The 17,770-nt window shown below is 39.6% G+C and overlaps 1 protein-coding gene across 1 annotated transcript; it reads right to left on the bottom strand.

The window, feature by feature from the left end:
* Nucleotides 1-88: 88 nt before the first annotated feature.
* Nucleotides 89-14,051, bottom strand: LOC134601914 (extracellular calcium-sensing receptor-like). Its single transcript, XM_063446420.1, has 6 exons — nt 14,047-14,051; nt 8,452-8,743; nt 7,278-8,111; nt 4,026-4,253; nt 1,741-1,864; nt 89-993 (listed from the first exon to the last, which is right to left on the bottom strand). The coding sequence occupies exons 1-6, from the start codon at nt 14,049-14,051 to the stop codon at nt 89-91; spliced, it is 2,388 nt and encodes a 795-aa protein (XP_063302490.1).
* Between the last annotated feature and the right edge of the window lie 3,719 nt (nt 14,052-17,770).

Below are 17,770 nucleotides of genomic sequence, written 5' to 3'. Positions count from 1 at the left end.
TATATATATATATATATATATATATATATATATATATATATATATATATATATATATATATAAATGACCTTTACAATTTCATAAGCATTCAGTCTATGACTTTTGCCATGAGTTTTTCTCGAGAATTCATGCTGGGTTTGAAGAGTATGATGACACATTTTGGTATAAACATGCAGATCACTAGAGCCCAACTGGACGACAAGATAGCAAAAATCTCCATGGCTATCACATATTGACCACGGGAACTGAGAGATGCTGGAATAAAGGATACCCAAACGCTTATAAAGGCCAGCATGCTGAAAGTGATGAACTTTGCCTCATTGAAGCTGTCAGGGAGTCTCCGTGCAAGGAAAGCCACAAAGAAACTGATGGTGGAAAGGAGACCGAGATACCCCAACATGCACCAAAAGGCTGTTGGTGAGCCTTCATTGCACTCATAGATAATTATTCCTGGTTGTGTTTGAATGTTTTTTTCAGGGAATGGTGGGGAGTTTATTAACCAAGAAATGCATAAAATAAGTTGTATGAGGGAGCAGAGAAAGATAATCATGTAGGAAACCCAAATGTTTGTCCATTTCCGAAGGCTGCTATCTGGTTTGGTGGCCATGAACGCAAGAACTACCATAACAGTTTTTGCCAAAATGCAGGAGATGCAAATAGTGAAAACCATGCCAAATGTAACCTGTCTTGCAAGACACTTCTCGGCATTGGGATAACCAATAAAATTCAAAATGCAGAGGAAGCAAAGAGATATAGATACCAGGAGAAGACAACTTAAAGAGTAATTGCTTGCTTTTACAATTGGAGTGTTTTTGTAATTAAAAAATAGTCCTAAAATTGGAAATGGGACTAAACAAGATATAGCACTGGTAGCAGTTAAGGTAGCACCCAGTGGCCCTTCATAAGAGAGAAAGTCTGTAGTCTTAGGGAAGCATGTTTGTTTTTTTACATTTGGCCACATATCCCAGGGACACTTGAAGCAATCATACGAATCTAGACAAGAGATATCAAGATGTATTATTATATATATCCCTTCATTTTAAAACATAAATACAAACATTTTGAATACTACAAGTTCAACATTTATTTGATTCAACTTAAAGCTTGGTTAAAACGATATGGGTCAAAGATGGTCACTTCTATCCACTATTTGATAATATTCTCTCTCAGACCATGCCTTGTGTTAGTATCATTTTATAGATATTTTTTGTCCCTTTCCACTAGACATGCCCTTCTAAGACTCACTTTCAAGGTGTGTTCTCTTTTCTTTCTCTCTCAGCAGATTGTCTAGTTTTCCAGACATTTGTTTTTAATATGTAATCACTCATTCCACAATCTCTGCTTACTTTGTCTTTAATTACATCTCTCCTGTTGGTTTTTGTCTTGTCATTTTGTTTTGCCCTCTCTGCATGCATCAAACCTAAGCCTGTGTCGTTCACTCTCTCTTACACTTTTTTTTTATCCTAGATTTACCCTTTTTGTCCATATGTGTCTCAGCCTCTCATCCCTTGGGATCTCTTTCTTATCACTAATGTGTAATTATCTACTAATCATAGTGTTTCAATAAGCACTGCATACTGTGAGTTGCTGTATGTACAGTAAATGTACAGAGCTTGTGATTTCCAGGATGTTAGTGGATGTCAAGCCATTCCAGTGCCCTCTTCACAGCCTGGCCCACAAACTGTCAGTGGTTCCAAATTTGACATTAGATTCATGTATAGGGGGCAGTGATCTACTCACCTGTATGATTGGATATTTCTCCTTGTGGGCATGGGACACACTGAAAGCAACATGGAGGTTGATCCTGCCTAATTGTCTTTCTGAAACCTGGTGGACAACTTTGGCGACAGACTGAGACAGGGACCTGAAGAGAAAAATAAAGCTTTCTGAGTTGTATCTTTATTTCATAGGAAATTGTGACTCTTTTTCTGTCTGTCTGTCTGTCTGTCCGTCCGTCCGTCCGTCTGTCCATCTATCTATCTATCTATCTATCTATCATTTATCTATCTATCTATCTATACACAGTCATGGGAAAAAGAAAGTTCTATGAATTCTATGGTTTTACATATTAGGGCATACGTTTAATCATCTGTTCATTAGCATGTATTAAAATTAGGTAAATACAACTTCAGATGAACAACAACACATGACATATTACACTGTGTCATGATTTACTTAACAAAAATAAAGCCAAAATAGAAAAGCCACGTGTGAACAACTAAGTTCACCCTTACTGCTTTCAAAGGAATTTAGAGACTAAATAGCATACAGGTGCTGCTAATCAAATGGCCTTGATTAATTAATCAGCAAGTGTGACCAGAGCCGGTCTGGGACAAAAATTCAGCCCGGGCATTTGAAGGCAGAGCAGCCCTCGGAGGGGCGTGGCCCAAGAGGATGCATGTTGTGTCATCACCAATGACATTCCTCTCCAAAGTGGGCACATTTGTTTAATACCCCTCAGGGCAGTCCACGCGTAGTGTTTAGCTGATAGGCGATGTGCGTGTGAGGGGGAGACAATAGGGGATGTTGTGTGAGGGTGGAATAAGAGATCTAGAGTGTGGAAGGGGGACATGGGGCTGCATGGTGTGAGAGGGGACATGGGGCTGCATGGTGTGAGAGGGGACGTGGGGCTGCAGGGTGTGAGAAGGGGACATGGGGCTACATGGTGTGAGAGGGGACATGGGGCTGGAGTGTGTTCAGAAAGAACTTGGGGCTGCGGGGTGTTGAAAAGGGGCATGGGGCTGCAGGGTGTGGGAAGGGGACATGGGGCTGCAGGGTGAGAGGTAGTGACATGGGGCTTCTGGGTGTGAGGGAAAAAGAGGCTGCAGGGTGTGAGAGGCGACATGGGGCTTCTGTGTGAGAGGGTGTACTTTCTTTTTCACATGACTGTACATGTATATACATATATATATATATAGGTATTGCTTTTTTATACATATACACAGATCATCCACAACATCAAGCGCCTGCCTAATAATGCATAGATCCCCCTTGTGCTTCCAAAACATCTGTGATGCATATCAAGGCATGGACTCCACAAGACCCCCGAACGTACCCTGTAATATTTTGCACTAAGACATTAGCAGCAGGTCCTTTAAGTCCGGCAAGTTGCAAGGTACCTCCATGGATCAGACTTGTTGTTCCACCATGTCCCACTGATGCTCAATGGGTTTGGGATCTGCGAAATTGGAGACTAATGCAACATGTTGAACTCTTTGTCATGTTCCATAAACCATTCCTGAACAGTCTTTGCAATGTGAAAAACTGTGAGGTGCTGTGTATTCTGACAACTCTCCATCATGGCCAACATTAAGGTTTTTAGGAATTTGAGCTACAGTAGCTATTCTTTGTGTCTAACCTTGACTAGCCAAGTACCTCAATGAGCCTTGGACCCCTATGACCCTAATGTCAATTTATGAGATGGCCTTCCTAGCACCTCTTTTTGTAGGTACTAACAACTACCAGGAACACCCCACTACACTTGCTTTTTTGGAGATCTTCTAACCCAGTCATCTAGCCATCACTATTTGGCTCTTGTAAAAGTCACTCGGATGTTTTAGTTTTCCCATTTTTCCAGCTTTCAAAACATGAAAGTCAAGAACTGACTATTTACTCACTGCCTAATATATTCCACCCATTGAGAGATGCCACTGTAATGATATAATCAATGTTATTCACTTTATCTGTAAGTGGTTTTAATGTTTTGGCTGATCAGTGTTACATTTACTGGATGACTACAGCTCACATATCCAAAATAATTGATTATTAAGTATCAAGTTATATTCAGCTATGAAAAAACAAACAAACAAAAAAACTATATATATATATATATATATATATATATATATAGATAGATAGATAGATAGATAGATTCATTAACAAACACTGAATGTAATGTTACCACACCATTCCAATTCTACCAACCGTTATTTGATATGTATGCAATTTCACTTAGAGTAGGTTAGCTTATTAGTTTTTGTTTTTTCTTAATATACAATAATTTGTTTTGACCTCTTATAATTTACCTGATCTGTCCCTGAATTCCACATGATGGCGCTAGTGTTGATCATAAAGATATTCCCATCTGTGGCTGCTGTATCGTAGGTTCCCACCTTGACCTGCTTCATGACACCATCTGCACCCAATTGCCAGTTCACAATATCGAACACTGCAGGGAGATCCCCATTTCTATCAAATGAGACTTGTCTTCCGTTGCTCAAGTTTACATGTACGTTCTTCAGATAGTACAGCAGCTAAAGAATAAAGAGGTCACAACACTTAGTAGGTAAGCGCCACAGCAAAATGTATTCTATGCAGCACCTCTGGCACCTGCATTGAATCCACAACATTGATGTCCATACATAGCATATGTCGTGAAAATTTTATTTATTAAATAATATTCATTAAAATATAACTTACATTATGACATAGGAGGGAGGATTCACAAAGTGGACATTTTTCACCCAAAATCAGCGCTTGCTCAACAGCACCCAAAATATTCTTAGAGCAATATCTTGTGAATTTTATGTTAATAAATAAGAACAATTTTGTGTGAGCAAATCATTTCTCTGCAATTGTATCCTTAAGTTGTTTTAGTCATTTTGCTTTATTACAATATCCGAGTAGATCGACATAGCAGAAATCCCATGGCTAGATCTGGAGAATTGTGACTCCTTGCTGAAGACCGTGTTGCTGAATTGTATGCCATACAGATAGTTACAAATTATTATTATTATTATTATTATTATTATTCGGATTATTCACTAAAGTCGGAATTCAAAGTTAATTCAAAGTGAATTTAAAATTTAAGATCACAGTAGTCAAATTGAAAGCATAGTTGACTTAGATTTTTCACTTTAGTAAAAAAAAAAAAAAAGCCTGATATTGAATTCAAAGTGAATTTCAAAATTTAGGCCAAAATAGCTCAATATGAAAAAGTCAACTGTCGTTCAGTTTGGCTAACCTGGATCTAAATTTTAATATCAGCTTGAATTCACTTTGTTAATCAAAGGAAGACTACATTGTGAGGTTTCATGCTATGATTTTTTCCTAAAAGTGACTTCATAGGGTTGTATGCTCAGCCAAATTTCTAATTCTGAGCCAAAATATACCAAACAATTCCTTTTTACTAGCAAAACAAAGTCACCTAATTCTCATGGACTTAGAGGGACACTATAAGCATCAAAACAAGTTGGTGTAGATATCATGCTCCTGCATTCTCACTGTTCAATTCTCTGTCATTAATGAGTTAAAGCACTTTATTTATGCAGCCCTTGTCACATCTCCCATGCACATCTCCTGTAAAGAGAGCTCTAAGGTTTATTGCACATTCTGTTTAATTTTTTGAATTTCATATTTTCTTCTTTGCAGAAGATAAAAACTTCTAAAGTGGACACACTGTGCTTTAAGACCGACCTGATTGAAAATGTAAACTATTTCTTTTTCATATAGGCTGTGTTAGCCATAGCCAGAAAAGTGTGGCTACAGCTGCATTAACAGAAACCTGATTTAACAAAAAGTGATTTAACTTATACATTACAGATAATTAAGCAATGACTGCAGGTGCATTATCAATACATTAAAAATGTTTCATTTAGTTTAAGTTGTTTTTGTGCTGCGAGTATTGCTTTAATATGTCTCCGAAAAGAGCAACCCCTGCTGATTAGTAGCCATTAACACCTGATGTATCCTTTGGACTTCACCTACCTGTGACTAACCCCTGGTCAATCATGGACTACAGTAGCGATATAATGCCTTACCTTTCCCTTCTCCTACCAGATGGCCACGCTTCCCAAATTTCCCCATTTTCAACTTTTTCTTTCTCTTTTATTCACCCTTTTCCTCCACTTTTATATTTAATTCCTTCTACCTTTTCACCTGCCCAACTCAACATGATATCCTCTGAAACCCTTCTTCTGTGATCAGATGTTTTGCTGTCTACTGAAGACAGCCAACTTTGTAATTTGTATCTCTAAAGCTAGATTTATGCATCACATTGTCTCAGACATCTTCTACCCCACATTACTTCTCTTGCACCCTTCTTCTGTTGGTACTAGAGATTTTCTGTGTTTTCTTAAAACTTTATATACAGTCATTTGATAAAAAAAAAGAACCTTTAATATGATACCTACTTTGCATTTGCATAATATATTGCAAGCACAAAATTGTATAATACCCTACAACACATGGAGAAAAAAATGATTTGCACTCTCAAATGCAAAATCAAAAAAACCCTCTGTGGCTATTACTAAGGTAAAATATAAAATTTATATAAATACCCAGAAATAGGAAGTGCGAAGACTCCTCAACGTCTTCAATATCTTATACATAAAACCATAAATAGCACGACCTAAAAATACAAAGGGAGACCAATAGTGCAGACAAAAAAGCGCTAAAAAACATAAAAAAGAAAAACTATAAAACACTCACAAACATAGAAGTTTAAAAGGCAGGGTATACTCAGTCTTCTTCAAGTGCTTCTTTTCTTCTTGTGTATGAAGATAGGTACTTAAAACAAAGCACAGAAAAAGAACATAGTGTGTAACTGTATAATTTTCCAAGTATTGCTTTATTGTGTACACTTACAAAATCAAGAAGTTAAAAAGGCCCATCAATATATACATCCACTGTCAGCTACCAGGTACAGATGAAACCGCCAGGATTAAAAGACAAAATTGGATGAAAAAAGGGTCCACAGTAAAATAATTAAAAAGTGAAATAAAGCTTGCCACCCTACGCGTTTCGTCTAAAAGACTTCGTCAGGGGCTTGTGGCAACAAAATGTTGCCACAAGCCCCTGACGAAGTCTTTTAGACGAAACGCGTAGGGTGGCAAGCTTTATTTCACTTTTTAATTATTTTACTGTGGACCCTTTTTTCATCCAATTTTGTCTTTTAATCCTGGCGGTTTCATCTGTACCTGGTAGCTGACAGTGGATGTATATATTGATGGGCCTTTTTAACTTCTTGATTTTGTAAGTGTACACAATAAAGCAATACTTGGAAAATTATACAGTTACACACTATGTTCTTTTTCTGTGCTTTGTTTTAAGTACCTATCTTCATACACAAGAAGAAAAGAAGCACTTGAAGAAGACTGAGTATACCCTGCCTTTTAAACTTCTATGTTTGTGAGTGTTTTATAGTTTTTCTTTTTTATGTTTTTTAGCGCTTTTTTGTCTGCACTATTGGTCTCCCTTTGTATTTTTAGGTCGTGCTATTTATGGTTTTACCCTACAACACATGTATGTAAAGTTCTACCTTTAACAGAATAATTTACCTGCCATGGCTTAAAGTTTCTAATATTCCCACAGCTTTTATTGAAGAATGGCCCTTTTCCTTCTTGGCAGCTATAAAGATTGTGCAATGATTTGGCTATGATTTGAATTGAAATGTAGATATTGTATGAACCTCTTAAATTGGTCATGTCTGTGTATATGTTATTAACACTTTTCAACTCTTCATTCCCTGTACATGCATTTGTATTATTATTCAAATCAGAGGGTTTTTTTTTATCAGAAAATTTACAGCCAAACATTTTTTCCCAGAATATTTTACTAAGGCTCTTGTCTGAGGTGTCAACTTTATGACCACTGTCAATATTAAGATATTCTCTGAAGCCTGGTATTGTTGAACTGTGAAAAGCAAAGCCAATAGAGCCAGCAAGTATGTTTGCATATTTTTCTGTCGATAATAGACTTGAAGTTGACCATGTTTCACTTGCCACAAATGTTCTCCCAGTAACACTAGAACTTAACATTTTGTCCAGAAGAAGAGCAAAGAATAGGTCACTGGAGAAGACGACCACCACTCTGGCAGTTGACTCTTTGATGACCTTAGCTAGATAGGGGATATTTTTATCCGCAAGGTTAGACAGAACAAATTCTGTGAAGGCCACACAATATCCAGCTTTGATCAGTTCTTGTTTAATAACCTGGATTCCCAATTGTCCATAATCATTTCCAGTTGCAATCAATCCAACCCAGGTCCATCCAAAATGTATTAACAGTTGGGCCAGCCCTTGTGACTGGAATGTATCACTGGGAACAGTCCTGAAGAAAGAAAAGAACTGTGTCCTGTCGCTCAGGACTGAGCTGGTTGAATAATGGCTGATCTGTGAAATGTACAGATAAACTGTCTTTGTAATTATTTTAACAAATGTAAAAAGCATGACATTTCTGTGACACATAACATATATCATGGTTTCAAATTTTTACATGCTACTAACCATTGGCAAGTGATAATGTAACTCTGGTGAGTAGAAATTCATCCATGGACAGTGTGCCATGGATCCTCTTGTCTTGTAGTGGCAAGTATCTTTTAGGCCTGGCTGGTAGTGTAGGACTTAAAATTTTGAGCCCTGACTAAAATTGTATTTCAAACAAGTATAAATAGCTTTTGAGAATTAATACAATGAGCCACTTTTAACAGTAGTGGGTTATTTTCAGCCTTACCTGAGGGTATCGGTAGAGACCCAGGATATGAGCCATGAGAATAGATGTGGTAGATAATGAATGGCCAAGGACAGCAACCAGCTGTGAGTTCTTTTGGCAACAGTAATTAGGTATTGCCTGTGCCTGACCTGTTAACATCAGCATTGTGCCCATCATCTCCCTCTGCAGCACAGCACAAGAGTCATAGACCTGGAAACCCAGGGTGATGTTGGGTAGTAGGTCAAATCGTCTGTTGACCTCCTCTAATGCAAATATCAAGGCCTGATACTGCTTGTACGTTTCTAATAGGAACCTGTATTGTAAAAATTAAAGAGCCAAATGTGATGGATTAAACAGGAAGTAAGAACAAAAATAAAGAAAATGTATTTTTAACATCCTTTTTTGGCCAGAAGTGCATCTCTACATATATTTGAGATTTCCTTTCAACTTTACTCATGGTGGTATAGTAACCGAACTTTTAAGCACTTTTGAACATTTGGTACTTATTCTATACATTTCTACAGGAAACTTTGCATCCTACTGTCAGGGTACTCACCTGTGAGACAGACGGCAAGACGTGGTCGCCCCTGGAATTCCCAACAGGGGACTTGAACCGGGGTACTTGTCTATCCCAGCCCTGCTCTCTACCTCTGAGCCACAGCGGCTTTACCTGAGACTTCTGATTCCGGCCTTGTTCATTCTGGCTTGGCTACTACACCGGGGGCTGCACCATGACTTGCCTGCTTCTCACCTGACTCTGATCTCCATTAGCAGGGTATTTAAACCCAGCCTCGCCCTGCACTCATTGTCAAGTCTTTGATCTTTGTTCCTGTGTCGTACCAGTGTTCCTGTTTATTCTGCTTCGTGTATTTGACCTCGGCTTGTGACTCGTTTATTCTACCTCTGGCATCCTTTGACCTCGGCTATCCCTCGACTATCCTGCTGGTTCTGTCCTTGCCTGTCCTGCGAATTTGGTACTGCATCCTGCACAGCCCCCGTGCACAGACCCACAGGCCAGGTGAATTCTTACCTGACCACCTCGGCCTGTGGCTATCTGCAAGGGTGAGCGTCATATCTGCGCTACAGACTCCCAACTCAGGTAAGACCCTGACAAAAGACTTGACCAATATGGAGTCCGCAGAAATGTGCTCACCCTCACTCCAGCAAGTGTCCAGCCTGGCCCAGATTGTTTCGGAGTTGCAGCAGGAACTTTTATCTCTTAAAGGCGCAGTACATCCAGCTCCGGAACCCTTTGTCATCATGCCCGACAGATTTGATGGTAACTACACGTCCTTCCAGTCATTCAGGATGGATTGCGAGGTATTGTTCTCTTTAAAGCCTCGAACTTACGCCACGGATTTCATCAGGGTCAGAGCGGCTATCAACCTGTTGTCTGGACGCATTAAAGCTTGGTCTTACCAAATGTTGCAGAGGAAGAGTCCGGTCCTTGTCAGCTGGGAGTCCTTTATTGTTGCTTTGGACTCACAGTGCAGGATCACTAAGCCCAAGCCAGCTCCAACTACTAAAAAATCGCGGAGTCTACGTCACCACACCCCAGTGATACCCTCTTATGATCCAGTTCCCAGGAGAACTCCAGAGGTATCCTGTGTTCAACTTGATCCTGAGGAACCTATGCAAATTGGACGTGTCCACTGCAAAGTCACACCGGGAGAGAGGGACCGAAGGAGAAGCCATGGTCTGTGTTTTTACTGCGGAGAAGGTGGACACTTCATCACGCTTTGTCCTGTTCGCCCTCCTAGACCTCCTGCTCCAGAGTCGTCTGCCTTTACTACCAAAGTTGCTTCCTGTATTACCACCACTACTTCCTGCCCACTTGAAAAGGATTTACCCAAGGATTGTGTCATTGCTTCTAATGGCACTACAGTCTGTAAAAAAGACCTGGAAGTGTTCGAAAAAGCACTGCTAGCTGCGAGCACTGTCCCTCCCGAAGTGGTGGAAGTTTTTGTCACCCCTACCCGGAACCTAGACCGATCGTCAGCTGTACCAGAAGCTGGTACTGGGAAATCCCGAACTAATCAGGGATCCCATACTGAGGACTTTCACTATGGGGACTCGACGGATTCTGAGAGTGACACTGGTGAGACGGATTACTTCGATGAGGAGCCTGCTTACGCCCAGAGGTCGTTTTTGAAGGGGGAGGTACTGTCAGGGTACTCACCTGTGAGACAGACGGCAAGACGTGGTCGCCCCTGGAATTCCCAACAGGGGACTTGAACCGGGGTACTTGTCTATCCCAGCCCTGCTCTCTACCTCTGAGCCACAGCGGCTTTACCTGAGACTTCTGATTCCGGCCTTGTTCATTCTGGCTTGGCTACTACACCGGGGGCTGCACCATGACTTGCCTGCTTCTCACCTGACTCTGATCTCCATTAGCAGGGTATTTAAACCCAGCCTCGCCCTGCACTCATTGTCAAGTCTTTGATCTTTGTTCCTGTGTCGTACCAGTGTTCCTGTTTATTCTGCTTCGTGTATTTGACCTCGGCTTGTGACTCGTTTATTCTACCTCTGGCATCCTTTGACCTCGGCTATCCCTCGACTATCCTGCTGGTTCTGTCCTTGCCTGTCCTGCGAATTTGGTACTGCATCCTGCACAGCCCCCGTGCACAGACCCACAGGCCAGGTGAATTCTTACCTGACCACCTCGGCCTGTGGCTATCTGCAAGGGTGAGCGTCATATCTGCGCTACAGACTCCCAACTCAGGTAAGACCCTGACACCTACTGATTACATCAATGAAAGCCAGTGGAGAAAAAAACCTGGACCTAATCACGAGTTGCCCACCCCTAAAAAGTAACATTCCCAAACTTAATCACAAATGGTGTTCTTTGCTAAAATTGAGCTTAATCTACCAAACAAAATATATTGTCATCAAAATGTTTATATAATAAATGACTATAGGTTAACTCTGACATCACTTATGATTGTAATTTTTTACAACCTACTCTGGGCATCACCTCTGTTCTATTTCTATAATAACAAAAGTAAACACAGCTGATAATGATTTATAATTAGCTCATATACTTCCAACTTATTATAAAGTATAAACTCTTTATTTAGACATATATATATATATATATATATATATATATATATGGATTCTTACATGTTACATTCTTCCCGAGGAGGTATCTCTGTAAAATTGATCTTCTTATATAGCATGCCAATATTGAAAGGAAGTACTGCTCCAATAAAGATATCTCCATTCTCCGAAGGTCCAGACAAACTGGAGGTGCTCACGTGACATCCTAGATTACTGTAGCTAGTCGTTGGGACAAGGTATGATAGGACCAAGTGCCAGAGAGATCGGTAGAAATGGGTTATCAACCTGGGATTGCAAAGAAGACTGTTGATAAATCTCTTGTGCTACATTATACTGGGGGATATGCTTGTAAATCTATGATATGCCTTACTATATCTCCAGGGTAATAATATTTTTCTGACAAATTGTTACAACTCTGGTAGGTCAGTGAGATTTACAGTTTTCATCACCGGTCAATGATCTACATCTAAATGATCTGTTAATCAAATCCACACTATTATAATTTGTCTGCCTAAAGCTGTAGTCTCGATTTAACAAGCTTTCAAAATGATCACAATCTGTTAGAAAAGTTTCCAATTGAGTTATCTACAGAAGTCACCATTAAAGTCTACATAGATTATTGTAGATAAATCATTTGACAATTTTCCCAACAATATTGAATAGTTTGAAAAGCTTATTAAATCATTTGATTGAAGGAATCTGCAATGTAAGATTGTTTGTGTGTATGTATGTATGTATGCATCAATCAATCTATTTGTATATATGTATCTATGTGTCAGGGTGTGTGTATTTATCAATGTGTGTATCTGTGTCAAGGTGTGTTTATGTCAATGTGTGTGTCACGGTGTGTGCGTGTCAGTGTGTGTGTCAATGTAACATTGTGTGTGTGTGTGTATGTATGTATCAATCTATTTATATGTATGTATCTATGTGCCAGGTTGTGTATATTTATCAATGTGTGTATCTCTGTCATGGTGTGTTTATGTCAATGTGTGTATCTGTGTGTCACTGTGTGTGCATGTGTCAGTGTGTGTGTGTGTGCATCTATGTGAATGTGTATATGTCAATATGGGTATTTGTGTGTCAGGGTCTGTGCATGTATCAGTATGTGCATATGACAAGGTGTGTGCATGTGTGTGTTTGTGTTGTGAGGTGTGTGTCAGCGTGTGTATCTATGTGTGTGTATGTGTCAGTGTAATATGAATGTGTGTATGTGTCAGCAGTGAATTAATGTGTATGTTTATCTGTGTATGTGGCTGTGTATGTGTGTATATGCATACATCCAAGCAATCAAACACCAACACAACATGCAAACACTCAACAAACAATTGAATGCAAATATTACATACAAGCACACCTCTGCATTCAAAATTATACATAAACACACCCCCTCACTCAAACATTAATACCACACACAAATGGACATTTGCATTTAAAAGCCAACATTACATACAAACACACCCCTGCAATCAAACACTAAAATTATATAGAAACACCCCTTCATTCAAACAACAACACTTCACACAACAGCACACCTGAATTTAAAAGCCAAGACTACATACAAAACACCCCTGCATTCAAACTCAAACACTACACAGAAGCACAGCCACTGCATTCCAATGGCAACAGTACATACAAATACACCCCTACATGCACACACATAGTCATTACAAAAACATGCTTACATTGAAACGCACAAACACTGCTCAGAATTACAACTCTGCAAAGATGTACCAATGGTAGATCCCTAGCTGGCAAAGCACAGTTGGAGTTGTAGAACAGATAGCGGTCTACCTTTTGAACACTCTTGCACTAGAGGGGAGAACCCAAAAAACGTTCTTGCATCAGGGCCCTCTCTGCATTAGTTCCACCACTGCCTTTAGAAATGAATACAAGCCAGTTTATTTATTAAACAACATATTGCAGTACAAATGTTGGGCATTTGAAAAAAATCCTGCAGGTCAGCTTTATATGTTGCAAATCAATGTATGGGTGACAATGCAATTCGGTGTTTCAATGCTAAGGATTTTCTGATTGTCTTGTCTAAACTGCTAATGAACCTGCAGTTTAACAATGCAAGGAAGACAATTTACTAAACAGAGATTTATCCTGAGCTTACAGATATAACATTTTCTTCAAAATAGTCTAGTGGGAAAATATATCCAATGTAGTAATGTTATAGAATTCGTCCCAGGACAACAGTTTTAATCTAAATTGCACAATTGTTTCTCTGCCACACACAAGTCACTGTTTAGTGAATAGATGCCAGAGACCTAATTAGACATAAAGCATGTTAATTCTCTTACGAAGCCTACTGCATGGCTATAGAATGTTAGCTCACCTGCCAAAGCATGTTAATTCTCTCACGGAGCCTACTGCATGGCTATAGAATGTTAGCTCACCTGCCAAAGCATGTTAATTCTCTCACGGAGTATACTGCATGGCTATAGAATGTTAGCTCACCTGCCAATTTCACGTAAAACCACTTATTTTAATCCCAATGTAAATTTAATGATCTTATAAAAATGATCTGTGAAAGAGACACACCTAGCTTACCTCATGGTCTCTGTATCTCATCCTCCTAAGTCATTTAATGATTTTGGTTGATTTTAGCATGTTATATATATATATATATATATATATATATATATATATATATATATATATAATATATGCATAAATATAACTCTACCAAATATTAAGGGTTCCTAAAGGATTACCTCCCCAGCGTTTTGCTAAGCTACCTTGCCTTAGGTCTGGGGAGAGTATGTTTAATGCAAGAAACAATTTGGTGACATATGCAAAACTCTGTCTTGTTCTTGCTTTGGAGTTTTCCTACTGAGACGGCAAGAATTCCCATAATTGGTACAGAAACGCAATGCTATTATATAATTATCCATAAAAAAACAATTATATATAAGCTCAATTTCCTATCTTGTACAAAAAAGCCATTATGACATGTATAACCAGCAATACAGTGTCTGCCTCCCCCTCACACTCTACAACACACAATAACACAAGGTACATACAGCACAGGTACAATACAGTGCCAGCCTCCCCCATCACACTCTACAACACACTACAACACATCGACATATATATACAGCACAGGTACAATACAGTGCCAGCCTCCCCCTCACACTCTACAACACACTACAACACATCGACATGTATATACAGCACAGGTACAATACAGTGCCAGCCTCCCCATCACACTCTACAACACACTACAACACATCGACATGTATATACAGCACAGGTACAATACAGTGCCAGCCTCCCCCTCACACTCTACAACACACTACAACACATCGACATGTATATACAGCACAGGTACAATACAGTGCCAGCCTCCCCCTCACACTCTACAACACACTACAACACATCGACATGTATATACAGCACAGGTACAATACAGTGCCAGCCTCCCCATCACACTCTACAACACACTACAACACATCGACATGTATATACAGCACATGTACAATACAGTGCCAGCCTTCCCCTCACACTCTACAACACACTACAACACATCGACATGTATATACAGCACATGTACAATACAGTGCCAGCCTCCCCCTCACACTCTACAACACACTACAACACATCGACATGTATATACAGCACAGGTACAATACAGTGCCAGCCTCCCCATCACACTCTACAACACATCGACATGTATATACAGCACATGTACAATACAGTGCCAGCCTCCCCCTCACACTCTACAACACACTACAACACATCGACATGTATATACAGCACATGTACAATACAGTGCCAGCCTCCCCCTCACACTCTACAACACACTACAACACATCGACATGTATATACAGCACAGGTACAATACAGTGCCAGCCTCCCCATCACACTCTACAACACACTACAACACATCGACATGTATATACAGCACATGTACAATACAGTGCCAGCCTCCCCCTTACACTCTACAACACACTACAACACATCGACATGTATATACAGCACAGGTAGAGTGCAGTGTTAGCCTCCCCCTCACACACTATAACACATCAACATGTATATATAACACAGGTAGAGTGCAGTGCCAGCCTCCCCATCACACTACAACACGCTATAACGCAATTACATGTATATACAGCACAGGTACAGTACAGTGCTAGCCCCCCCCTTGCACACTACAACACACTATAACGCAATGACATGTATATACAGCACAGGTACAGTACAGTGCCAGCCTCCACCTTGCACACTACAACACACTATAACACAATGACATGTATATACAGTACAGGTACAGTTCAGTGCCAGCCTCCCCCTTGCACACTACAACACACTATAACACAATGACATGTATACACAGCACAGATACAGTGCAGTGCCAGCCTTCCCCTCACACTCTACACCATTATATTTATACACCGCTCAGATACAATGCTGTGCCCGCCTCCCCCTCACACACTACACCATGACATGTATATACAGCATAGGCACAGTGCAGACTTTACTGGATTAAGGGCTTCGGGGGCCCAGAGCTGAATATGACAATGGGCCTAAATTACACCTCCCAACTTTAGCATCTTGTGAAGTGGGACATTGGTGTGAGGGTTAAATGGGGTGAGCCAGTGATACCCCAATAGGGGCAGACCTGAATAGACAGGTCAGCCAGGCATGAATGCATGCCAGCCTGCCTGCCATTGCAGTAAGTCAGCCCACCAAGCATGTCCTTAACATATTTTATCGAGGTCAGTTCCTGATGTCCCCAAAAGCTGGACACCAACGAACAAATTCGGGGAAGTGGGCAGGATCTGAAAACCAGGACTGTCCCACCGAAAGCGGGATTGTTGGGAGGCCAAATTGTTAATTTTTGCTTTCCTGGTCTCTTGTGCTTAACCCCTTAAGGACACATGACATGTGTGACATGTCATGATTCCCTTTTATTCCAGAAGTTGTGTCCTTAAGGGGTTAAAGGAGTATGTGTCTAACCTCTGTCTGCAGCTGGTAACTAGTAACTTTATGTTCTAACCATCTCCATATACATGCAAACTGGACATTTCAAACATAAAAAATCTTCACAAGGAAGCTGCTCGGAGAGCAAGAGGGGAAGGAAAAAAGTTTTACTGTCTATAACTAACTATAGGACATGGGACACAGAGAATCATTCGGGTAACCAGTTGCAATGAATATCGTAATGAACCCAAGGCACAAGGTTTGCACATAAAAAACATTTATTCATGCATTGAAGAAATACAACAAGAAACTTTGACATAACAAAGTGCATAGAATAGTGCATACCAAATAAATAGTACCAGTACCACAATAGTAATGAAGTAGTAATATCATACACCCATAAAAAAAGTATACTGACCAAGAGCAGGAGAAATGAAAACCCAGACATTCTGCTCTTAAGCCTTCCTCTGGGGAACCTCTCACTGACTGATCTATGATCCCACTTATATACCATGCTAACTCAAACAAATAAACCTAAGTGTGGTCAGCTGGATATGGGAAGGTACTTGTAATGTAGTGACGCATAGGATCTTCTGTATATTGTCGGAGGATACTTCCTGGTGTCAGTGACGTCATGACGTAAATGCATCAAATTACGTTATTACTTGCAGGCATGGTCACATGTTCCGGCATCACAGAGTAACTACAGGAAAACGTAGTGGCCAAACTTAATATAAATCAAAGGAAATTGGTACTATTGCATAATGGCTAATTGTATATACCATCTATTGGCCAGTATATCCTAAATCTCCTGTAGTACATCACAATAATATTATGTATATGCAAATATATGGAATATATTCTTACAAGAATCATGGGGTACAAACCTCAAATTACCCAAAATTAATAACAATTAAAAGTGCACATAATACAATCTGTCCTCATTGAAACCATAATACACAGTGTATAATACTACACAATATAATATATGGCATGCATTTCAACAAACTGCAAACTGTAAATATATTATTCCACAGTCCACCAATAAAGGAAAACAAAGCAGTAGAGTAAAACACTAAATACATATAATAATATAGAAGTAATATGCATATGAGGCCCCATATTTCACAAAAGAAAAGTAAACAATATATATAAAAAAGTATACTAAATAAATAATCAAAAAGTTAAGGAAAGACAAAGGGGTGAAAGAAAGTATACAAACACAAAAATAAAAATATATAACAGATAAATAGAAAAAAATAGTGATAACAATAATAACTAGAAAAGCTACACTTTCTGGGAAAATTGTGTGAAGTGTTCTTGCCTCCACCATTAGTCTACAGCTGGAGTG

The sequence above is a fragment of the Pelobates fuscus genome, chromosome 3 (genome assembly GCF_036172605.1).
Source record: "Pelobates fuscus isolate aPelFus1 chromosome 3, aPelFus1.pri, whole genome shotgun sequence".
NCBI lineage: Eukaryota > Metazoa > Chordata > Amphibia > Anura > Pelobatidae > Pelobates > Pelobates fuscus.
This window is presented reverse-complemented; position numbering and strand designations above follow the sequence as displayed.

Bases quoted from the DNA above. Each gene is read 5' to 3' on its own strand.
- LOC134601914 (XM_063446420.1), bottom strand. The intron at 8,112-8,451 runs GTAAGGCTGAAA...TACATTTCACAG, and splicing joins GTCTCTACCGATACCCTCAG to ATCAGCCATTATTCAACCAG. The intron at 994-1,740 runs GTGAGTAGATCA...TCTCTTGTCTAG, and splicing joins AGAAATATCCAATCATACAG to ATTCGTATGATTGCTTCAAG.